The following is a 24,996-nucleotide window of genomic DNA, read 5'->3' as shown; positions in this document are numbered from 1 at the left end:
CGCGAGATCATGACCTGAGCCGAAGTCGGACGCTCAACCGACTGAGCCACCCAGGCGCCCCAAATGAATTAAAGTTTTGTAGATCTTTTGAATATGAGAATGTTTGTTTCTAGAAACAGTTTTTCATTCAGTGTGTGCATGTTTATGTGCCATATATATATTACTCTATATAGGTTTTTCTCAACATTTCTTAAGAGCAGACAAAAAAACTAAAATGGAAAAAATAACTCTGGAAAGTTTAAGGGAGCTTTTGGGGAAGATGCCTCCTTCTGAAGACAACTTCAGAGAAACTCAAACCAACCAACAAGCTAAAGGATTCCAGAGTCCAAATAAATTGGAAAGAGCCATATTTCTCTTAATTGCACTGCCCAAGTTGATGATGTGAGAAATCCTTTATACCACTGAACAATATATTTCAACGACTGCTCATTCTGTGAGAAACAAGATAACCACATAAACATTCCAAAGGACCATTTTTGGTATGGATGTTTCTATCTCATTTAAATGGCATGTTGGCCTTGAAGCCATTATAATTTAACCTAACATCAAAATATACCTCCCTTGATACGTTTACTTCTTTTAAAACCAGTTTACCTCCAGTACTAGTATTCAAAGTGACTTGCTGTTATGAAAAATAATTAGAGTCAGAATTGCTGCTTGTCTGATGTAGAAGCCTCACAATGGGCTCTGCATGTTTACATGTAAGAAAGCTATGGTGTAACCCCTTTCGGAGCAATGAAAATGCCACTGAGCTGGGTTAAATCTTTAGAAGTCGTCTCCTAGAATATTTACTGGAAGGAATAAGAGAAAAATGGATGTTAAAATCAATCCACTTTTCCTTCAATTAAAAAAAATAATAATAACTTTTTTTTTCTTTTGCACTGTTGGTGAGAATATAAAATTCTATGGTCGCTATGGAAAACCAATATGGCAGTTCCTCAGGAAAATTAAAGATGGAACACTGTATGATCCAGGAATTACACTTCTGGGCGTCAGCCCTAAACCGTTCAAAGCAGAACTTAAAGAGTGATTTGTACACCTACATTCTTAACAGCATTATCCACAATGCCGGAAGGTAGAAGCAACCCGTGGCTGGCCGTTAGTTACGTGAATGGATCAACAAAATGTGATATATCTGTAAGTGGAGTGTTATTCAGCCTTAGAAAGGAAGAAAATTCTGATGGCTCCTATAACATGGATGAACTTGGAAAGGCATTTTGCTGAGTGAAATTAAACAGTCACAAAAACACAGATACAACACGATTCCACTTTTATAAGGTACCTAGAGTGGTTGAATTCATACGGGCAGAAAGCAGAAGGATGGTTGCCCCATGGGGAGAGCAGGGAATGGGACGTTATTGTTTAGTGGGTACAGGGTTTCAACGCTACTCAATGAAGAGTTTTAAAGATAACTGGTGACGATGGCTTCACAACGACGTAAGTGCACTTAATCCCGCTGAACGCTACGCTTTAAAATGGCAAGATGGCAGGACACTTGGTGGCTCAGTCGGTTAAGTGCCTCACTTTGACTCAGGTTATGATCTCATGGTTCGTGGCTTCAAGCCCAGTCCTAGGCTTCGTGCTGACAGCTCGGAGCCCGGAGCCTGCTTCGGGTTCTGTGTCTCCCTCTCTCCCTGCCCCTCCCCTACTTGAGCTCTGTCTCTGTCTCTCTCGCAAATAAACGTTAACAGATTTTTAAAAATAATAAGATAAAAAACAAAATGGTAAGATGGTAAATTTTATGTTATGCACAGTGCACAATGTAAATTTTTTTTTTCTTATTTTAAAAAAGCATCTCCAAAAGGCATTCTCCATTGTCTTGTTGCATGAAGTCAGGACAGGCACACAGTGGCACAGGCGGGGAGCCCAGTGAATATTCTGAGTCAGACACAGTAGTCAATGACACTAGATGTGGGACCCAGAACTCTGCTTTTGCTTGGGCTCTGCAACTGACCAGCTCACACAAGTCAAATCAGTTCTTAGGCTTCAAGTCCATCCCTTCTGTAAAATGAAGTCATAATCCCACTCCTGATTTCCACGTGATGTGGTCACAAAAATCAAACGATGGTTTTTAAACTGAAAAATCCATGTCAGGTTGGAAGGCGGGTAAAGTCCAACAAAGAGCTTCTCTGCCAGGAGACTCGATCTGTTAATAAATAGGAGAGGGGTAAGATGGGCAGTTTGAAGGAGGCCTAGTGGCCTTCCTCTTCTTAGCTGACCGGCCATATTGGGAAGTCCAGCTTCAACCTGCATTGGTTTCACCCCTTAAGAACCTATTTCTTGTGTAACTATAGACAAGTTCTTTGCACTTTGGTTTTCTCATCTGTTAAATGATTCTAAACATCAACAATTACTTCAGGCGTTGAGAGGAAGGTAGATCACAGCGCTTAAAACAGCTCACCTGGCTGCCAACAGATTTATCAACAGAACGTCACCTCTGGCCATACACTATGGCAGTGGCTCCCAAATTTTAATGTGCGTACGAAGTTCTTGAAAAGCTTTTAAAATGCAGACTCTGAAACCGTAAGTCTGGCATGGGGCCCAAGGTTCTACGGTTCCCAAGTGCCCGGGTAATGCTGATGCTGCTCGTTCGTGGACACGTTGTGAGCAGCAAGACTCTATACCACGGGACTCACGGTGTGATTCGCCTTTAAATATTCTGGTTTCGCTTTACAAAAAGAAATAAAAGAGTCAAAAGGTTTAATCAGGCCTCAGTTCTACTGACTTCAGTTCTGAAAACTCTAGACTTTTTGACCCATAAGATTCCTTAGACGTACAGGCTCAGTCAGTTAATATCTCCATCTTACAAGTGGGGGAAAGAAAAGCCCGGAGATGATGAGCACCGTGCCTGCCTAACATCACAGAGTAACGGACTGGGGACCAACATCTGGGTTTCTCAGCTCCCAATCCTTACATTTTCCAGGAATACAAAGGACAGAGTCTTCACCCCACACTTCTGTAGACATACATCCAACTTGAGGAAGTTTGAGAGACAGAGGGGACAGTGGTTGGCCTCTAGAGAGAAGCCAGTGGAGTCTCACGGTTCATTCAGATCCACAATGTTCCTCTGACACTTCCCAAAGGAACAGAAGTGAATGACAAATCCACATTTTGGCAATATCTCAGAACCTGCATAAGTCTTACGCAAAACATCCCAGACCGTTTCCGTCCTGAAAATTATTTTTCCTTGGAAATTGAAAACACACTCAGCCAGGATTCAGGCTGACTCTGGCCTTTGGATCTTTGAATCTCAGGCGTTAGGGTCTTACTCTTTAAAACAGAACCAGTGGGGTCCTCCTTGAAGAATAGACAGTAATGGTGACAGCTAACACCTAGGGCCCATGAGACAGTCGACACAGAGGGGGACTCTCTCCACACCCATGACTAACCACTCCAGCTTCCTGAGAACGTGTTATAAATGTTCCCAGAGCTGCACTGCAACCCAGTGGGTGCTTTTTTGGCCCCGTCTCACCACATATGTTATCTTCATGGTAGCTGCTCCCAAAAAGGATTGCAACTCAAGGGAATCTCTTCACAGATTCATGTCTGGCTTTAAAACAAGGAGCTCTCAAACCTGTCAAATCAGGGAAGCAGACGGTATCTCTATTTTGGGGTATATTTTCCCTCTGGGTTTGTAAAGGTTTCCTCTGGGAGGACTCTTCCCTTTTACATTCATGGGTTTGATGCTTGCATGTTGGAAACCAACTCCGTGTCTGGAAAAGAGTCTTTTTCAAGGTATACAATTTAGTGAAGTTCAGGTTGAATCCATAGGGAAGGGGGTAGTGGGGGGGCGGGGAGGGACATGATGCACAGCTTAATGTAAACAGCATGTAGCATGAGTTGAATACTTCTGTTGGTTGCCATAGGAATGAGAAGACTTTTGATTTTAAATCATAGTTCCTCTGGAGCTATGTTAAAAATGTGACTGTGGATTCTTGCTGTTTACAGCTATGAGCTTTTTAAATCAGGAGCTCTTAAAATGATGCAGCCCAAATGTTTACCCTGCCAAAGGAGGTTACACTAACCTCAAAAAATGTCATTCCCAAGGCCCCATCAGCTAAAGAACACGAACTTCTTCCAACCACCTTGGATGCCGCATTTCCAAACTAGTGACAAACAATGTGGTCCCGTTAGTTTTCTTCTGCAGGGGATTTGTGAAATACACAAAAGAGCCTATAAATGGGGGCAATTCCCCCAAGGCAATTGTCATGTAATTGTCATGGGAGAATATTTAAAAACTAAACCATTGGTCTTAAACCAATAGTTCTTGAAATCATTTTTAAAACTGTTGGTTAAAACATGGTGGCACCTCCCTCTGAATTTGTCTCGTCCATCAGTTGGCCCTCTCAGCATTTTCGTTGGTAATTCAAAGTTCTGACCTGGAAAACCAACCTGCAATTTCAGGGTTAAACACCACGCCAAGTTTGATTAGTATCGACTCCTTGCATCTCCCACCACCCACTAGATGCTGTATTTTTCATCTAATTTGAAAAGCTATGGAGAAATCAAAGAACTTAAAAGTTGAGCATCTTATATAAATCTTCCCACCTGGCATGCCAAGATGTTGCCCCCTCAACCCTGGATGGCTAAACCCACAAAGCTGACTTCCCCTGAATGCATCTACTGATTTACAAATAGAATCATTTTCAATGTATGCCTTAACATGAAAAAAGTTGGGAGAATCTAAGTTTGGCTAACTTTGTAGCCTCCTTGAGAAAAGAAATTGGTCTAGCTTATTAACGTATTCCCAACAACTCTTAACATTGCCTGGTACATAGTGCATGATAAACAATTATCCACCAATTAAATAATTATGAATAAATGAATAGTGCCTGAACATTTAGACCAGACAATGTGTCTGGACCAACCCCGGGAAACATAGAAACTTCTGTTGTTGAGCCATTTATTACCCAATGGATACAGTGCCCACTTTGCTGTAAGCATCTACATGTATTATACTGTTTAATGTGGCTGAGGAAAGGGATGAGTTTATGGAAAAAGAGTGGCCAAGATTCTGCTATAGTTTGTAACTCTCCGTTGCAGGAAAAGGAAAACAGAATGGTGGAAAGAATAACAGTGGCCCTTTTGGTGAGAATATACTGGTTGGGATTCTTGATGCTCCCCTCCTTTGCATGGCTTTCCAGAAAAAGAACACACATGGAAGAGCTCATTGAGACTGCCAGCTCCTGTGGAGGGAGATCATTATCATAATGGACACCCCAGGACACTTCCTATGGGCAGGTACCATTCTAGATGCATCGAGAAGTAATATTTCAACTAATACATGAGAGATGTAGCTGGGGTGCATGGGATGGGAAGTCTTACTCTCATAGCTCCTCACACTTGTAAGCTGTTGAAAAAGTATTGTATTTTATTTTTTAATGTTCATTTACTTTTGAGAGAGAGAGAAAGAGAGAGAAGAGAGAGAGAGAGAGAAAAGAGAGAGAGAGAGAGAGAGAACACGAGTAGGGGAGACGCAGAGAAAGAAGGAGACACAGAATCCGGAGCAGGCTCCAGGCTCCGAGCTGTCAGCACAGAGCCCAACGCGGGGCTTGAACTCATGGACTGTGAGATCATGACCTGAGCCGAAGTCAGATGCTTAACCAACTGCATCACCCATGTGCCCCTGAAAAAATATTTTAAAGTAATGCCTAACCTAAATGCTTCCTGTGTGTCAAGTTCTGTGTTGTCTACATAGATTACCTCATTTGAGTCTTATTTTTATTCTACAGAGATGGGAGATGAAGCCTAGAGAGGTGGGATTGCTCAGTGAATACGCAGCATAACCCGGATTCCCAAGTCAGCATGTTTCATTACTTTACTGTATTGTTTCCTGAAAGATTGGGTAACATTTCCTCATTGTTTATTATATAGCAATGAGTGTTTGAGGCTAAATATGAGAAATGTTTGGGGTTTTTTTCCAGGTTTTTCAATGCTTGTGAGAAGCTAAAACTCAGTGAATACCGATAAGTTTCTCTTCATTTCAGAAGCAAGTGCCCACCTACCATCACCCCCCTTTATGACCATAATGGTAGAGATGCGCCTTCTGTTCTCTTCAATCCACAAGGAGCAGAGAATGCTGATTTGAAAACCTGATATCTGTGATATGATGCTCCTCAATGCCTTCGGGTGATAGAGCCCAAAGACATTTATCTCTGAAATCAAACCAGGAAGTATGCCATGAATATTAATATCTGTTATGCAAATACCCTTGCAGATATGCTTAAGGAAAACATTTAGTATTAGTATTTAAGCACATGGACCTTGCTGTAGAACGTGTCAGTATATTAAAAACCTAAAAGGGATGAAACAGTTACCCAAGTTCCTTTGATTTATTCAATTTTGTTTGTTTGTTGACCTTGGCATTTGATAAAAAGAAGAAAAAAGGTAATTCAAGGTTATCACTGTGTCTAGATTCATTTTGATCGTATTCTTTACCTCTGTCTCTGTCTGCCTCTCTGTCTCTTTCTAATTTCTGCTTCTACCTGTACATCTATCTATCTATCTACCTAATTTATCTCTTGGTAATCCTCGGTTTTCATAGTCGAGTGGGATTGTAAAAATGACCTTGAAGTGACCTTAAAATGACCTATACTGTTTTGATACAATTCAAACTCATTCCCTGTTGGCTCTCGCTGCTATATCCAATCATACTTTCCTAATATGCTTTGAAAGTTCAGGAGCCACATCTTCTCTGTAGGGTCCATAAGACTTATGACCCTCAGAGATCATTATCTTTCTTTCTTCAACACATCTTGGGATGTTTTCAGGTTGCTTACCTAGATTTTTAGGAGGACTGGGAAAATGCAATTGAACTTGTGATTAATTTCCTCCCCGCAAGAGAGTTGAAAACAAATTACACACACCCTACACGTAAAGAATTGAGGGTGATGTGATTTTTCTTGCCGGGGGGGAGCGAAGTCAAATATCATTATAATTCATCCTCAAATTCATGTTTAAAAAAGCGACAACTGTCAATGCATTTCTCCATCAGTAACTGGTCATTTTCATGTCTTCATAGTCAGGGATTTCAGAGTTATAATAAGTAGAGAGTTGCTTGAGGATTCCTCATTTCCCTACCTAACATTTCTTCATTTCCTTATTTCTAGATCAATTAGATAAACACTAAGGTAGAAATATAATTTATGAGTATTCTTTCTGCCAAGCAAAGAGATTTCTGTATTGTAAGAAATATCAACTTACTAGAGTCCAGTTGGCAGAAGCCTATGATGCCTTTTTCAACTCTTTTTTACTCTGTGAACAAGCCCTTCTACAAGTATTAAAAGAGGGGACAAAATATTTTCAGAAGTGCAAAGCAAGTAGAGCCAAAGACTTCCTTCATCTTGCCCTCGGCCTCCACCATATTGGCCAAGGTCATCTCTCTTCTAATGTGGCTTTCTCCAATGTAGTCAAGGACAACGGGATGTATTCGCTTGTTTTGAAGAATGTTCCTGCTAACTGAGAATGAGCTCAGGGGAAACAAACTTGGCATAATGTTCTTCAATAGGACTTAGAAGTCTGCCTATGGTCCTTTGGGGGCAGTGGGGGTCCTTTTCTTTATTGTACTTCACGGATACCGTGTTTTTTACAAGTTGAAGGTTTCTGGCAACCTACATGGAGCAAGTGTATTGGCTCCATTTTTCCAACAGTATTTGTTCACTCACTTCATGTTGTGTCAGCAGCATGAAAATGACATTAATCTCGTTATCCCTCTCCACCAGTTCTTGGTTGACCTGGCACATTGTCGGTGAGCAGCAATTCCTTGAAAGGAATCTTCTTCTCCTGAGCAGTGGGTCTCAACAGCGGGCTTAAAATATTCAGCAAACCGTGTGGAAAACAGATTTGCTGGCATCCAGGCTTTGTTGTGCCACTTACAAAGCATGGGAGGAGTCGACGCAGCATTCTTCTTCTGGGCCCTTTGCTATGGGGAGTAAGCAGTGGCTTCAGCTTAAAGTCACCCTACCACGTCAGATCCTAACAAGAGAGTCAGCCGGCCCTTTGAAGCTTTGAGGCCAGGCGTTGACTTCTTCTCTCTAGCTATGAAACTTCTAGCTGACAGAAGTAACCCCAGAGGGGTTACATGTTGGTAAGCTTCACAATCTTTCAAGCTTGATGATGATGATGTTTGTTATGGTGATTGGTGATCAGTGATTTGGATGCTGCTATTGTAATTGTTAGGGCACATCACAAACTGTGACCCTGTAAGACAAGGTGCCAAACCAATAAATGCGTGTGTTTTGACTTTTCCACCAACTGGTTGTTCCCCCATCTCTTCTTGTCCTTGGGTCTCCTTATTCCCTGAGATACAGCAGTACTGAAATGAGGCCAATTAATAGGTTTACAATGGCCTCTAAGTGTTCAAGTGAAAAAAAAAAAAAAGTCACACCTCTCTCATTTGAAATCAAAGGCTAGAAATGATTACCCTTACTGAGAAAGGCATGTCAAAAGCCAGGGGAGGCTGAAAGCGAGGCCTCTTGCACCAAGCAATTAGCCAAGTTGTGAATGCAAAAAGAAAGTTCTTGAAGGAAATGAGAAGTGTTACTCCAGGGACACATGAATGGTAAGAAAGGGGAACAGCTTTATTGCTGTCATGGAGAAAGTTCTAGTGGTCTGGATCAAAGATCAAACCAGCCACAGCCTTCCTTAAGCCAAAGCCTAATCCAGAACAAAGCCCTAACTCTCCCGAGGTCTGTGAAGGCTAAGAGAGGTAAGGAAGCAGCAGAAGGAAAGTTTGAAACTAGCAGAGGTTGGTTCATGAGGATTAAGAAAAGAAACAATCTCCATAACAGAAATTTATAAGCTGGCACAAATTATCCAGAAGGTCTAGCTAAGATAGCTAAAGAAGATGGTTATGCTAAACAACTGATTTTCTTTTATTTATTTATTTATTTATTTATTTAGAAAGAGTGAGAGAGAAAGAGAGAGCAAGCACGAGCAGGGGAGGGGCAGAGAGAAGGAGACACAGAATCCCAAGCAGGCTCCACACTGTCAGCACAGAGCCTGATACAGGGCTCGAACCCATGAACTGTGAGATCATGACCTGAGCCGAGATCAAGAGTCGGACACTTAACTGACTGCACCACCCAGGTGCCCCTAAACAACTGGTTTTCAATGCAGACGAAGCAGCCTTCTATTAGAAGAAGATGCCAGCAAGTCTGTTTACCACACGGTTTGCTGAATATTTTAAGCCCGTTGTTGAGACCTACTGTTCAGAAAAAAAGGTTCCTTTCAAAAAATTGCTGCTCACTGACAATGCGCCGGGTCAACCAAGAACTGGTGGAGAGGGACAATGAGATTAATGTCGTTTTCGCGCCTCTGACACAACATCCATTCTGCAGCCCATGGATCAAGAAATCACTTGGACTTTCGAGTCTTATTTAAGAAATACATTTCATAAGGCTATGGCCGCCACTAAGTAGGGATTTCTCTGAGGTATCTGGGCAAAGTAAATTGAAAACCTTTGGAAAGGATTCACCCCTCTAGATGCCTTCAGAAGATTCAAGGGAGACTGAATGAAGGATCTTCATCTTCAGAAGATTCATCAACATGAACAGGAGTTTGGAAGAGGTTGATTCCAACCCCCATGGCTGACTTGGAGGGGTCCAAGACTTCAGTGGAGGAAGGAACTGCAGATGTGGTAGAAAAGGCAAGAGAACTCGAGTTAGAGGGAGAGCCTGAAGATGGGGCTGAATCGTTGCCATCTCATGATCAAACTTGAAGGAGCGAGGAGATGCTTCTTAGGGATGAACAACGGCAGTAGTTTCCTGAGGTGGAAGCTTCTCCTGGTGACGATGTGGTGAAGATTGTTGAAATGACAACAAAGGATTTAGAATCTTACATAAACGTAGCTGAGGGGGCGCCTGGGTGGCGCAGTCGGTTAAGCGTCCGACTTCAGCCAGGTCACGATCTCGCGGTCCGTGAGTTCGAGCCCCGCGTCAGGCTCTGGGCTGATGGCTCGGAGCCTGGAGCCTGTTTCCGATTCTGTGTCTCCCTCTCTCTCTGCCCCTTCCCCGTTCATGCTCTGTCTCTCTCTGTCCCAAAAATAAATAAAAAAAAAAAAAAAAAGAAAAAAAAAACGTAGCTGAGAAAGCAACGGCAGGGTTTGACCACGTGGATCGGCTCCAATGTTGAAAGAAGTTCTCCTGTGGATAAAATCCTTATTGAACAGCATCACAAGCTACAGAGAAATCATTCATGAAAGGAAGAATCAATCAGGGCGGCCAGCAGAATTCATTTTTGTCTTATTTTAAGAATTTGCCACAGCCACCCCTCTCCTTCAGCAACCACCACCCTGAGCAGTCAGCAGCCATCAATGTCAAGGCAAGATGCTCCATTAGCAAAAACATTGCAAGTCTTGGAAAGCTCAGATAATGGTTAGCATTTTTTAGCATTACAGTATCTTTAGGGACACCTGGGTGGCTTCATCCGTTACGTGTCTGACTTCAGCTCAGGTCATGATCTCACGGTTCCTGAGTTCAAGCCCTGCCTCGGGCTCTGTGCTGACAGCTCAGAGCCTGGATATTTTTTTAATGTTTTATTTATTTTTGACAGAGAGAGAGAGAGAGCATGAGCAGGGGAGGGGCAAAGAGAGAGGGAGACACAGAATTTCAAGCAGGCTCCAGGCTCTGAGCTGTCCGTGCAGAGCCCGATGCGGGGATTGAGCTCACGAGCTGTGAGATCATGACCTGAGCTGAAGTCGGACGCTCAACCGACTGAGCCACCCAGGCGCCCCAAGCATCTTTAATTTCAGATGTGTACATTGCTTTTTTAGACATAATGCTACTATGCACTTAATAAACTATAGTTTAAACAACTTTCATATGCACTGGAAAACCAAAACAATAATTCATTTACTAGCTTTATTGTGATATTCACTTTATTGCAATGGTCTGGAACTGAACCTTCAGTACCTCCAAGGTATGCCCCTATCCAGCATCTTATACATAAGTGAGCCCTCAAAACATGACTACAGGCTTACATGGAATAAAATTAGGCTCCTTCTCCCTGTGAGACTTTGTTTTTCTCAACCTACCCTCCCAACCCGCACAGCCTTCTTTAGCTGTCCAGCTATCATCAAAACCTTCTCACAAGAAATGTTTGGAAATTCATTTACTTTCAAGTGGAAGCAACTGATGATGGCTTACAGGGGTTCCTCTTCAAGGGAGAATTCAATATGGATAAAACCTCAGCTGAAACATTTGCCGTATCCTACCATTTAATAACAATCTTTAGTGAACAGGGAAGGAGACACTTCTTTTAGGGGATGGGCTGAGACATAAGAGAGTAAATTGGCAAGCAAAGAGAAACCATTGCCATTGCACCATATTCTGAGGTCCACTGTTCGCAAAAATAAATGAATATATTGCTTTCCATACTCGTTTAGCAAGCTGACACTTAACCGTAGACCTTCAACCTAGGTACCCCTTCAAGGAATCCAAAATGCTACTGCACAGTAAGAGAGCTTCTAATATTAAGATTAAAGTGAGTTGGGTTTGTGGGGAAAAGAGAAACATCCCCAAGATTTCATGCATGGAGAAGGCAGAACCTCATGTAGTTCCACACGAACATAAAACATGGGTTTCTAGAGAGCTCTGGAATATAGTAAGGCAATCGAACAAGTAAAATTAGTGATAAAATTGTCGATAACCTCTCTATCTCTTAGCAAACAACCAAAGTGACTCCGATGGAAGGCAACAGGATACTGCAAAAAGAACAAAAAAGCAAGCTGTCTACTTACAAATCACGTGACCTCCTTTCCCAAAATGTTTGGGTCTTGTGCCATCCAATAGAATAAATAAATATACCCCCAAAACAAATTAACACAAGCTGCTGTCTTTGCTGGTGTCCGGGTTCTATCTTGAAATATACGTCCATTTTGAATTAATCAAATACTGTTTCCCTTTGTGTATAGAGCACTCACACACATATCCCCGTGTCGCCAACCTGAATCGAATATACACATCTCTGCCCCGTCATGTGTTTGTAACAATCCTGGATCATTTGTTTCAGCCTTCCAGTTCCAAACTCCCATATTCTAGTACCACCGATATAAAAGATAAAACTTCACTTTGGCCTCTTTTAAGATAATTGTTTATTTCTTGCTCACTGAGATACGTCAACCCTGTCTGAATTAACTTTCAGAGCTGATGTCTCGAAGATGATTTGGGCTGAATTGTTCAGTGCTGCATTAAGTGTTAGCCTGAATCCTTGTTCTCACCTTGCCTTCTTCTCTGTCTGGTTCTATTATACCTCAGAACAATGGGCCATTATAAATGTTGCTTTTGTGCAGATTAAAGTTATAAAACAGAGCTGAGCTGATCAGATGGTGACATTGGGTTTTGCACATGACAATGCTTCCCACCTTTAAAAATAACTCCTCACACAGATATTCCTATATGTAATCCACATCAGTGCTCTCAGAGAGTAAAAGAATATTTTGAACATCGATTTCAGAAGCTGGTCATATTATGTTAAAACAAAAACAACAGTTGTTAATTATCTAACAAAATGAAGTCCTCATTTTGCATGTGAATAAGCATTCCCTTCCCGAATATATTTATTTCTCTAAGTTGAAAACGTCCTTTGAGCTTTCTTAAATCATGGCCCTTTTATATTACATGTGCACTTTGTAAGACCTTCAAATGTACCTTTCTTGGTCAGCTCTCCAGAAATGATTGACTTCCAAATCCATCCCCCAACCTCTGGGAATCAAGTCTGTTTTTCAAATTTCCAACTTAACATCTCCGTCTTCAATCACACATTCATCTGTGCTCACAGAAACGTTTGGTGTTTGCCAGGAGCAGTAGATTGCGCATTCTCTTTCCCTCCCTCTTTCTCTCTCTCCCTCTCTCTCTCTCTCACCTATGAGTCATTACAATTTCAGTAGATTCACAATAGAGAGTTCAGAACCTGTCGCCCACACCTCACTGTAAGCTAAAGAAACCAGAAGACAGCTTTCTCCTCTTGTAAATGTCAAGTGTTCAGCATGTCTCCGTCAGAGGGGGCATAGATATGTACAGCTTAGGAAAGTAAGTCCTTGGGTCTGGGCAAAGCTTTGAATATTCTGCTCCAAAGTGGACTTTCCCCACCAGAATATATGATTGGTACTTTCAGCTTCTTCTTTCATCAGGCTGAACTCTGCAGCACCAGCTTTGTATCTGAGGTGTTCTGATTGGGTGGGACAAGACAGACGGGAGATTTTCAGATTTGTCTCCAGAGCAGCAGGACTGCGTCTATGGGAGGGGCGAGTGTGGTGGTCTTCCGGCCAAGACTTCTCAAACGTAGCTTCTCTTTTCTAACGTCCAACACACCACGCTTGCTACCAATTCTTCTTGGTCAACAAAGGGTGGTAAACCCAATATAGGGCTGGCATTTGGTCATCATTATGCCTCTCATGAACACATCTTCAGGTACTGTGTCCAAAAGTCCTCCGGAGGCTTGGTAGAGAAGATACCCCATCAAAATAAGCTCAGGTATCTAACCAAAGTGTCTTCGTTTGCTGCTGGGATGATTTTGTTGCATTCAGACAGAGAAGAATGCATTTAGACAGATTGGCATGATTGGGACTGGAGATTTGACCAAGCAATCAGAGGCAGGGAAAGGAAGAAAGGCCAGGGAAGAGGTGGGGGGTGGCGGGGTGGGGGGTGAAACCAGATGTTCACTCTGGATCGCACTCCAGAAAACAGCTCACAATTATAATTCCCCACCTTGTTTTGCAGCTCAGAATACAAGTGGCGTTGCACCAAACCCTACCCAAGCAGCCGTCGTGATTAGAAAGTACTCCACACCTTGGAGAACTGAGGAGACATGAGCATAATTTTAAATGCAAATTAAATTGAGGGGGTAGCCGAGAGAACACATAAAAGACAGGAAAACAAAACCTTTCAATTGTCTTAAATTAGCAGTCTAGCGTGTGCTAAAGAGCAGTTGCACTCAGATCCCTTCTTAGGGCTTGCTTTTCATCACAATATAAAGGGGGCAAATCCATCACTTCCCTCCGCTCAGCGCTCTTGAACTGAGATTGAAGGGAAAATTAGAAGCCGCTCATTTGGGCTTCGAGCTCAGCAGCGTCGTACGGTTTCGTTTCATGCTCCGCGGTGTCCTGCTGAAAGGGGCCAACAAGTGCTGGTGAGTACCTGCTAACTTCAAGACTCTCCCTCTTCCTTTCATCGATCTTTTCTGGCTTTTACGCGTGGGGGAGGGGGCCTCCCCAAAGATCTATGTTCTAACGCATTTTTTCAAAGCTGGGAGATTTCAGGCAGCTTTTTAGGCTTCTTCCAGTGACTGAGTCGCAGAAGGAAAGAGAGAGTTATTTTCAGCCTAGATGCTGGTGACTGATCTATGTATTAATTATAACAGGGGAGCGTTTAACATATGCTAGCTAAAATGGCCTTTCCCCGCAACCCGTAGCCAGCCTTAGGGTAAGAACTGAGCGCCCCCAATTTCTGGACAACTTTTCTATCATATTAACTGGTTAATCATGTAATGCTGTTGTGATTGCTAATCAAACTGGGACTGGGGGCTATCAACATAAATTATCAAGCCAAAACCCATTTTTAAAGGATGGTGACACTTCTCTGTACACGAGAGGGAAGGGGTGATGGGGAATGGACCACATGATGGTTATATGTCGATTTCGACGGTGATGATTTGGTGCCAAAGTTTTATACGGGAAAGTGGTCATTTTCTTCCTTCACAGTGGAGGATACAAAGAGGCTGAGGCTGGCGTCACCTTCCGTTGCTAAGGTAACATGTTCTGGCCATTTTATCTGGTAAAGGAGGTCCAGTGGACTGTATACATTATTCATCGCTGTTCTAAGCAAACAATCAAAATTGTTTACTTTCATCGGGAATTTAGTGAGATCAAAGCCACTCTGGCTGAAACTGTTCTTGCTTTTACTGCCGGCAGTTAGTCCTTGGTGGGTTTTTTTTTTTTTTTTTTTTTTTTTTCCTGTAAGTATGATTTGCTGTTGGGGTACCTTTGGGTATTTCTTAAAGTTTCCTCTTACCAGATATGGTTTCTTAAATTAAAATACACACTGTTAGAAAAAGAAACGAATTGGATTAGCCCTCCGAGCTTGATTTTAATGACATTATCATGTAATTTCTTTCCTAAAACATCCTGCAGAAATAGAGATACTTCATTTGTGCAAGTATCAGGGAAAGGCTACATATGCTAAAAAGAAGCCAACAGACTGAATGTTTTTTAATGAAGTGCATCAGCTTCCTGACAGGCTAGTGCATGATAATATTAGGGGAATCATTGCAATTCTGAAATAATTGTTGCTGCTCTACAAACCAGAATTCTTTCTCAAAAGCAGCCTAGGTCAGGGGCAAGCAGGTGATGATCCTGTCGCACCTTGTAAAACGTGCTGCAGGGAATCACCCAGAAGGAAGGAATTCAAGGCATTTTTACAACAAACATGTCAGCATGTGTCATAAACGCAAGGCACCTATAAGTGGAGGCTCGGATTCCCAGGCGATTCTCACTGTTCTAGGGGAATCAGAGCTCCCGGGACCAACTGAGGATCAATTCAGAACGGCTGATGCCATTCGTCAGATGGACCTTTTGAAAACGGAGAGCATATGAATCTAACGGCATATTTTCCAGTTAACACACAACAAGGAAAGACTGGTATGTTATTCTTCTTTAGCTTGAATCGTGTGTTGTTGTTTTTTTTTTCTGAATGCAATATATTTCTTTTCACGAATGATGATTAAATGTTGCATTTTCTCAACACAGTAGGAAAGGTATGTTGAGGGTAGCATTGGAAATGTCAGTCAAAGGAGGGAATATTATAATGGGACATTTCTTATTCCGAAATGTTTAAATATATACGTGTGGGTATAAATATATCCTTATATAACGAATATAATATATTGCATCTACATATCTATTTAAATACATATATTTAAATACATGATATATTATTAATTGTATATGTGTGTGTGTATATATATACATATATATATATGTTTTTAAAAATCTATTTGTCAGTCCAAAATATTGTGGATTTTTTTTTCCTTTTTCATAGGTATACAAGTGACTATTTTGTCTTGAAACTCTGCTTTTGGAACCTCAAGGATGGATTATCCCAAAATGGATTATTTTCTGGATGTCGAGTCGGCTCATAGACTCCTGGATGTCGAGTCTGCTCATAGATTCTTCTACAGTCAAGGAGCTCAAGGTAATAAAAGGCGAGGAAGAGAGGAAACTCCTCTCTTTTGCATGTTGGTTTTCTATTGACAGTGTCTACCACAGGCGTCCAATCATTGGGATTACTAAATTGATCACGAATCTTTGCCAAACTGTTGCTGAAATGGAGGCAGGCATGTAATAGAATGGATAAGTGCAAACTTTTGGGATGTGGGAAAGAAAGGAAGAAGGAAAGAGAGATGAAAGAGAGAAAGAAAAAAACATCCTACTCAACTTGCGGTACAAACGTCCCTTGGAAAGCTCTGTTAGAAAATGATTCCTCCCCTCCTCCTTGCGCCCAAGGCACGGGTTTGAAAGGTGTCAGGAATGCTTTCCCCGTTGCCCCCCCCCCCCCCGGAAAAGGTTAAGTTTGCAGCCACTACGCTAGAGGAGATCTAGGACACACTGACCTATCTGACCGAACTCCAGCTGGATTCGGGGCTCCCCGAGATAAGCTTTGTGCCTCTCGAGCTGCCTTATCTATTTTAGATGAATTCAGCTCCTGCTCGAGGAATTAACCGTGCACTCGGGGAGCAGTGAGGAACACGCCTGTTCTAAAGTAGGGCTGCTCTGTGCGTTTTTATTACACATTTCAGGAAGGTCAGTTAGGCTCCAGTGTGCTTCCCGTTCCACGGTGCATTCAGAATGTTTTGCCAGCACATTAGAAAGAAGCCGGAGTGTTTTATGGAATATCCTGATGGGCAGGAGATTTTTTCAAAGCACTGTTTTCTTTTTTTTTCCATGCAACATTTAGAGTACCCAGTCAGGGCAATCTGATGATGGGATGGGCCTCCCCCGAATGTCAGAAGTGATGCACTGAGGACAAAGGCAGAGTTCATACGTGTTCTCGAACAGAGAAGTAGTCAGATTCTTGGAAGCCAAACGGCAGACCTGAGAGGGAATGCCGTGTGGACCGTCCTGGCGTCCCTCGCTGTTAGGTGCTGGTGGGCACTTCACACGGGGCTCTGATGGCATCTAGCTTTCCCCAGAGGTCTCCTCTGCATTGGTTTCTTCTTCTTCTCAAGCCAATTTCCCATAGCAACCTCGAGGGCTTGCAAGCCTCTTTCTTCTCTGCGTCCGTTTTCCTGGGCACGATCCAGGCTTCCTCAAGTGGAGAGGAGCTAGAAATTATCCGGTTGATTTGCTCGGGTCAGGGTGCTTGATAAATTAGCCCAAGTGATAGGATAGCTCACTCTCCTCGTGCCCCTGGTTGTAAGCGTCAGCAAATGCTACCTTCAGCCACCTAAAGAGAACATGTATGCTGAAGTAGGAGAAGAGTGAGAGTCTGGCCAGAACCTCCAGCCTCTTCTGGATCTGCAAGTAAGAAGACGCTGGAAGTAAATGGAGGAAAGGGGGCCGAGGCTCAAGCCTGTCACCAGTCCCGTGTTTAAACATTCCCGTGTCCGGATCTGAGCGGGACAGTAATGTTCCGTGGTGGGGTCATCTACATGAGCTGCATACCCTTCGGCAGAGCAGAGAAGGGGGGCGCCCTTCACGATCGGTATTCAAGATGCCCACCTTGCCTCTTGAGTAGGGACAGTTTAAGCTTTCAAGAAGCCCGTGGGCTCCGGGCTTTCACGGAAGGCAGGCAGGCAGAGTGTGGGAGGCTCAGAGGACTCAGAGCCGCCTGGTGGTTGTCAGCAGATGGATTTGGGGGCGGAGTGGTCAGAATTGTCACCATCCGTGACTGCGGTTTAGACAGCAGAGCTGGGATGACTAGAAAATGCAGGGTAGGTGGTAGCATAAGCCTCTGGAGCTCCCGATAGCACCTTCGTTTTAAGGTCATCGGAAGGATGTTCCAGGCAAAGAATCTCGGATTTGTAGTGAGGTTGAGGGGTCCCGAGACATCACCTAGGCTGACTTCTCAAAACCTCAACCTTCCTGGAGCCAATGGGCAGGTGTAAAGCCGAGGAGTCTGCGTCGTAAGCAAGAGCTCCAATGATGATTACCAGCACCTCGGTCTGGGGGCCCGCAATGAAAAACCAGTCTGCCCAGTCCAGTTTCTTTCCTTCATCCCTGGAACAGGAACACTTTCATCACCAATAGAAGCAGGGTGATGCATGGTTACAGACCCCGGGACCTTGTCTAACCAGGTTCAAATCCTAAGTCTGCCCCAGTGAAGCAGGACAAGTTCCCCTCTTTGATCTTCAGTTCTCTCCTCTGCAAAAAAAGAAAAGAAAAGAAAAGAAAATGGAGACAATAATAGTGCCCAATTCCTAAGTTGCTAAGAGTCTTAAAACTGTCTGCCACATAAGAAATGCTATGTGTCAGCAAATCGATGAAATAAATCTCCCTGGCAAAAGGCTCTCCCTTCCTCTGTTTGAGATTTCATAAGGCAGCCACTGCCTGGCAAATAAGAATGTGGCCTGATAGGAGTTTTACCTCCTATTTTTAGCAAAAAAAAAAAAAAAAAAAAAAAAAAAGGAAGGAAGGAAGGAAAAGAAAGAAAGGGAGGGAGGGAGGAAGGGAGGAAGGAAGGGAGGAAGGAAAGAAAGAAAGAAAGAAAGAGAAAGAGAGAAAGAGAAAAAGAAAGGAAGGAAGGAAAGGAGAAAGGAAGGAAGGAAGGAAGGAAGGAAGGAAGGAAGGAAGGGAGGAAGGAAGGAAGGAAGGAAGGAAGGAAGGAGAAAAAATGAGGGAGGGAAGGAAGGAAAGTGAAGGAAATAAGGCAGGAAATTAAATTTTCCATAAATTCTAAAACAGTGATTATTTTCTTGTCACATCAAAACCCCACTCAGGGCAAAACAGAAAACGAATGAAAGTTTGTCTTGGTAGTCCCTATCTGCCCAGTCCTCCATTTCACATGAAAAGTGAGACCCCCCCCCTCCTCCCCACACCTTCCCTAGAGCCCCTCCATCCAGGACCGGTGAACCCCCTTTCCTTTCCCCAGTCTTTCCTGGACAACCAGCCCCTCAGCCTGGTAAAGGGCTCTGGGTGAGTGGGCGGAGGCCTGAGGACCACAGTTTGCATCCCTCCCTTTCAGAACCAGATGCTTTTGTTTGGATGGATGGCCACAGCCAGCATCTCACCAGTGGCCAGGCTCTGAGCACCAGTGGAAAGGGGGCAGTATGGGAGCTGGCTGTCGGAAAGGCATTTGAGGCAACTAAGGTTTATGCTGCTATAAAGCACAGCAGCTCCCTACCTGGCCAGCCCAGCCTGGGGACAGAGGCATGATAGGTCAAGTAGCCCTGATTTGATGCCCTCTTCTCAAAGAAGTTCCAACTGGGGGGGGGGGGGGGGGGGGCACTTGGGTGGCTCAGTTGGTTGAGCGTCCGATTTTGGCTCAGGTCAGGATTTCACTGTTCGTGGGAGCCTGGGGATGGGCTCTGTGCTGACAGCTCAGAGCCTGGAGCCTGTTTTGGATTCCGTGTCTCCCTCTCTCTCTCTGCCCCTCCCCTGCTGACCCTCTGTCTTTCAACAATAAATAAAACATTACAAAAAAAAAAAAAGTCCAGTCGGGAGCACAGTATTTAGCTGAGCACCCGGAAGTTGGGTGACCTAGGATTTGATCCACTATACTGGTATGTGATGATTGCCTTGTTGTCCACTCTCAAAGTCATGTTGGTATTTCTACAGACTGGTCAAGTGTTCCTGTAGGTATAAATACGTGTAAACAGGAAAGGAAGGAAATCTGAGTTTTATTTTCCACATCGCCATGCTCGTATCGATTTTATTTACAAATTCACAACCTTCTTAGAAACCACCCCTCTTCTCTATTAACTGCATGTGAAAAGGTTGTCTGAGGCCATGATACCAGAATTATAATGTTTCTGACCCCATCGCAGTTATTTTTCAATTCTTTTTGGAAAGTGGCAAAAAGCCCACCCCGAAGTAGAAGATGTTTTTAGCCGGTAAAAGTCAGAGAAATCCCAGAGGGTGAAAGAAGAAGGGGGAAAACAATGCAGTCTATCACGGGACAGATTCTTTTGAAAGCCCCAGAGGTTTTCAAAAGTCAGTCATCTGCTCTGTGGAATAAAGCAGGTTGCTCTGTGGCCCTTCACTTTTCCTTGGTTTGGCTCCAAGGTAGGGAAGATGAGCCCACCTCTCTGGGGAGTCTGCTTGAGAGCGTGATGTGCTGCAGAGAGAGGAAAAAAACCTAGGGTCACCCTGTTCATCATCCGTCAGTGAAGGATCTTCTCCCAATTCATCTGTGAGTGCTTTGCCAACAGTCAAACCTGCTTACCTAGAGAGAGTTCTTTCTGCAAAGGTTGCCATTAACTTGAAAAGAGAACTCTTGGGGCGCCTGGGTGGCACAGTCGGTTGAGCGTCCGACTTCAGCCAGGTCACGATCTCGCGGTCCGTGAGTTCGAGCCCCGCGTCAGGCTCTGGGCCGATGGCTCGGAGCCTGGAGCCCGTTTCCGATTCTGTGTCTCCCTCTCTCTCTGCCCCTCCCCCGTTCATGCTCTGTCTCTCTCTGTCCCAAAAATAAATAAAAAACGTTGAAAAAAAAATTAAAAAAAAAAAAAAAGAAAGAAAAGAGAACTCTTGAGGTTGAAGACACGCGTGGCATAGACAGCCGCCACGTCCCGACATCACACAACTTGAGCTCACCCACCTTCCAGGTTGCTGACAATGAGGATTCGCACACTCAGCTTCAGACTCTGCTATTTTTTCTTACTGAACGACCGCATTGGGAGAGAGGTCATGTTCTAAGGTCGCAAAATTAGCATCATGGGATTTTCAGGTTGAAATGGACACCACACGTGGGCGATTCTCTTGGTCCCTTCGAAAACCAGGTGAAATGGAACTTGGGAGGGAAAGTCCCGGGTCCCAGTGCTGCATTTACAACCACCCACCGGGCTGGTCTGATGAATACTGAAGGTTGAAAGCCACTGCTCTGGATCGTGTGCTATTCAGAGTGTGGTTCTGAACTAACAGCACGAGCTTCAGCTTGGGGCTGGTTGGAAATACAGAATCTCAGGCGTCCCGGCCCTAGAAGATCAGAGCCTGCGTGGTAACAAGATTTCCCGGTAATTTATGTCAGTTTGAGAAGAAATGATGGAATCCAGGGCATGTTAGAAACACCTGGTAAGCTTTTATGAACTCAAGACCGGAGCCCCTGGCAGACCAATTAAATCAGAATTTTTCGTGGTTAGCCTTGTACTTGGGAATCATTTTAATTGTCCCTGGTGATTCAAATTGTGCAAACAAGACTAAGAACCACTGACCTCCCGTTTTATAGTAAAACAGGTTTTAGCACATCGTGCAGCTCTTTTTCCTGTCTAGGTCTTTCCCTTAAATAAATCCAAACCATTGGAAAGGTGCAAATGGACTTTTGAAAAACAGGACTGGGCTACACATGGGTGTACCCTCTGCAAGTTCATTGTATCCGTTAATTCTCAAAGAAACTTTGGGAAAGAGGGATTATTTCACAGATTAGAAAAGACGCATTCAGAAAGCAGCAGGGCCAGGATTTGAATTCAAGTACTTCTGACCCCAACAACCTCACAGGTAGCAAAGGAGACATTTGTGACCAAATCACACATCTGGAAATGGTAAAAGCTCAGGGTGGTTCTACCACATGCCCAGATCACACAGCTCACAGCAGAAAGTGGAGACTGGAACCAGGCTGCCTCTTACCACACACACACCTATGCCCTCTCTGCTGCCCTACATTTCTCTTACCCAAGAGCATCAATATCCTTGGACAATTAAATTTCCTTCAAAATGGGAAATACATCAAAAGGCAGCCAATTGCCTAGAGTCACTAAGCAATCGAATTTATGACTCCTGCTCACAATTTCCCCCTTTTATCATTTTAAATAACCATTGGCATTGGAGCCACGTGCTATATTCACTTCGTCCCAGGGCATCTTCTCTGTCTTGTCCAACCGAGGGAAATGCCGGCTTTGGCAACTGATGAGCGCCACAGTTAACAGCTAAGAGTCTCTTCAAGTCGCATTTGGAAATGGAGAGGAGTTTGTTTAAACGTTTCTCTCTTAAATGTTTCCTCCACCTTTTGCTCACCCTGTGACATCATCAGAATAGCTGGCTTGTCAATCTTTGGCCATGAGTTGAATGTACTCTAAATCTAAGCTCTAAACCCCTGGGTCTTCTTGACTTCTTACTCCAAGAGACAAAGACCTGTGATAGCCCTCGATTAGTTGCAAATCATTGGCGACAGTCATCGGCACAAAATGTGCTCGCGCGGTTTCCTCTCCTGTACTCCATGCAGGACCCAGCCCCAGTGGAACCTCCTGTGTGAAGCCTTACCTGACGTTTCCAGAACTCTCTCTCACAGCGTTCCGTTCAGGCCTACCCCGTAGCTTTGTCATGTTGTGTTCTCTTTCCACCATGTACTAGCTGATGAATTCACATGAGTGGCTTCACGTCTCTAAGCCCGAGAGTCCTCATCAAAATGGATAGAACCCCAACTCCAAAATCATAGGTATTTTTGAGAATTAACGGAGGTGTGCTTATAAAGTGTTCAGTACGTTCTTTATTGTTGATTTGTCATCGATGCTATCGTTTTATTATCACCCAGGTGTCTCTTGCCTACCCAAATGGTGGTGATCTCCTTAAATACCATTTTCTCGGTGCCTAGTATCACCCTTGGCATAGGGATGCATTTGGACTTAGTAAAGTAGGAGCATGTGGACTTAGTAAATGTCTCTACTGAGCTCCAGACCTGAAAATACTTAAATCTCCATTACAAGGAGATGCTCGGGGTTCAGGGAAAGAACTTTTGACAACCGAAGATTTGGAAAACAGAACCTTCTAGGACCTTTAAAGCATTCAAATCTTCAGGTGAAAATAGAGGCTGCTGAAGGCGAAAGGGAGGGGCAGGTCAAAAACAATTCTCAAACACATACAGGTGCAGGAAAGGGCAAGCGTTATGAACCTGGCTATACCTCCCATAAAATAGAAGAAATTTAAAAAACAAAGGCCCAAAGAAAACACAGCAGGAGGGATTTGACATTCTAGTGAGGAGAATTAACCTTTGAAACAGATTTACAAGGCCCCTGAAGAGTACAGTTCTTAGAAGAGCTCTTTAATACTCAATAGTCTGTGATGGTTGAGTTTTTATTCCGCCAAAACATAGAATTGTGGGATAGGAGACCGGTCAAGCTTTACTCTGCTGAACTTCATTGACATCAATTCAAAAGCCGCTCTGAAACTAGCTCTGAGCTATAGATCTCAGTTAAAACACCCTTCCCCTTCCTTCTTTACTGCCTAGTCCAGTCCATAGGCTCTTTGGTTGCATAACCTCAAACCAGCTTCTGTTCACACTCCTGCTTCTGTCCAGACTCAGCAGAAGGTGGCTGCTTCTTCTACCCATGCCCCAAGCCCCACACTGGAGACACCTACTTTGAGAACCACTCACTGAAGGCCTGACCATGGTGTTTCTAGGAGTCTTGCCGAGCGAATACCAGGTTTTCTTCCTTCTCCCGGTCTATCCCCCTGAGACCTTCATGTCATGGTCTTTGATGTAGCTCATATCGGCACTGACGGGTCAAATTTGCTCCATAAGGAGGTAGAAACAGTGACTGAAAAGCAACCTGATCCCCACGAGTAGCATGACTGCCAACTGGGCTCTAACCTTTTCTGGTCACCATTCTGGCGTTCGCCCATTTGTCCCTCAGAGCCCCAACACAAGCAGTATGTCCCAAACAAGCAGTATAGATATAATTTCCAGAACCTTGTCTCTGAGAAGTGCTTCAGGACACACTTTACATATGTTGTCTCTAGCCTTACTTTAATGGCGCTCAAGTCCTCACAGTCAACAAACACTTGCTTTTTGGCTTGTTCTACCGCCCCCCCCCCCTTTTAACCTCTATCGGGGAAGCAGCACCCTGAGCGTCACTCACGGATGACAAGCTAACTACCAAGCCTTCCCTCCTAACCTCCCACACGCTCCATTTTAGACCTCTAATCGCTCACACGCAGGCTCTCCAAACCTGTGTTTAACACAAGGAACATTCTGTGTGAAGGAGAGGGTGAAGGCAAGCGAAAAGAAAAAATATCATGGAGATGGCCAGCCTGCCAAGTTCACCCATAGGGAGATGGCCATAAAATGTAACCTTCCATTTCTGGAGCGTGCCATCGGGTCAAGGCAATTCTCTGTGCGCAAAGTAACGTTCTGGATACCAACGAGCGACCTGCACACGGTCCTCCAAAGCTCCTTGTGCCTTTGCCCCCAGCCAGCCTCAGCTTTGCCGTGTATTGTGATTCAGGGCTCCAAGGTACAGTAAGATATGAGGACAAGAGGAAGAGAGAAACGGCGAGGGGATCAGAAACAGAAAGGGAGAAAAATGATATGAAAACACAATGGGATCATCCCAACCGATTAATAACTCCCACTTTCACCTAAGGTATATGAGAGGGTGGATTATAGATTCCACACAGGCTCACACACAGCCAACATCAGCCAGGACCCGATTAGCGTAAACAATTCACAGGTGCTTGGGAAAGAATTCTTTCCATTTTCCCAAGCTAAATCTGTTTTCCTGCAAACTTTCAGTAGCAGCCTCTGGGACTGAGCTGGCAGAGGCAAGGATGGGGTGCCTAGCACATTAAAATCAGTTCATGGTGGGGCGCCTGGGTGGCTCAGTCTGTTAAGCGTCCGACTTCAGCTCAGGTCGTGATCTCACGGTTCAGGAGTTGGAGCCCCCCATCGGGCTCTGTGCTGACAGCGTGGAGCCTGGAGCCTGCTTCGGATTCTGTGTGTGTGTGTGTCTCTCTCTCTGCCCCTCCCCCACTTGAGTTCTCTCTCTCTCTCTCTCTTTCTCTCTCTCTCTCTCTCTCAAAAATAAGTAAACACTAAAAAAAATTAAAATCCATTCATGGCTAATACCATTTTTTCA

General features: G+C 43.9%; 1 protein-coding gene across 5 annotated transcripts in view; it reads left to right on the top strand.

The window, feature by feature from the left end:
* The first annotated feature begins 13,318 nt into the window (after positions 1–13,318).
* Positions 13,319–24,996, top strand: part of PHACTR1 (phosphatase and actin regulator 1) — a 565,269-nt gene continuing 553,591 nt past the window's right edge. For 2 of the 5 annotated variants that reach the window (XM_058732982.1, XM_058732978.1), the window contains exons 1-5: positions 13,319–13,472; positions 13,719–14,127; positions 14,699–14,745; positions 15,498–15,634; positions 16,035–16,187. In XM_058732982.1, the coding sequence (XP_058588965.1) occupies positions 16,085–16,187 (103 nt within the window). In that variant the 5' untranslated portion in view covers positions 13,319–13,472; positions 13,719–14,127; positions 14,699–14,745; positions 15,498–15,634; positions 16,035–16,084. The remainder of the gene's footprint in view (positions 13,473–13,718; positions 14,128–14,698; positions 14,746–15,497; positions 15,635–16,034; positions 16,188–24,996) is intronic. The other 3 variants (XM_058732986.1, XM_058732983.1, XM_058732981.1) reach the window with 3 other exon arrangements.

This window comes from Neofelis nebulosa, chromosome 6 (assembly GCF_028018385.1).
Source record: "Neofelis nebulosa isolate mNeoNeb1 chromosome 6, mNeoNeb1.pri, whole genome shotgun sequence".
NCBI classification, from domain to species: Eukaryota; Metazoa; Chordata; class Mammalia; order Carnivora; family Felidae; genus Neofelis; species Neofelis nebulosa.
The sequence above is the reverse complement of the archived record's forward strand: the minus strand, read 5'-3'. Positions and strand labels throughout refer to the sequence as shown.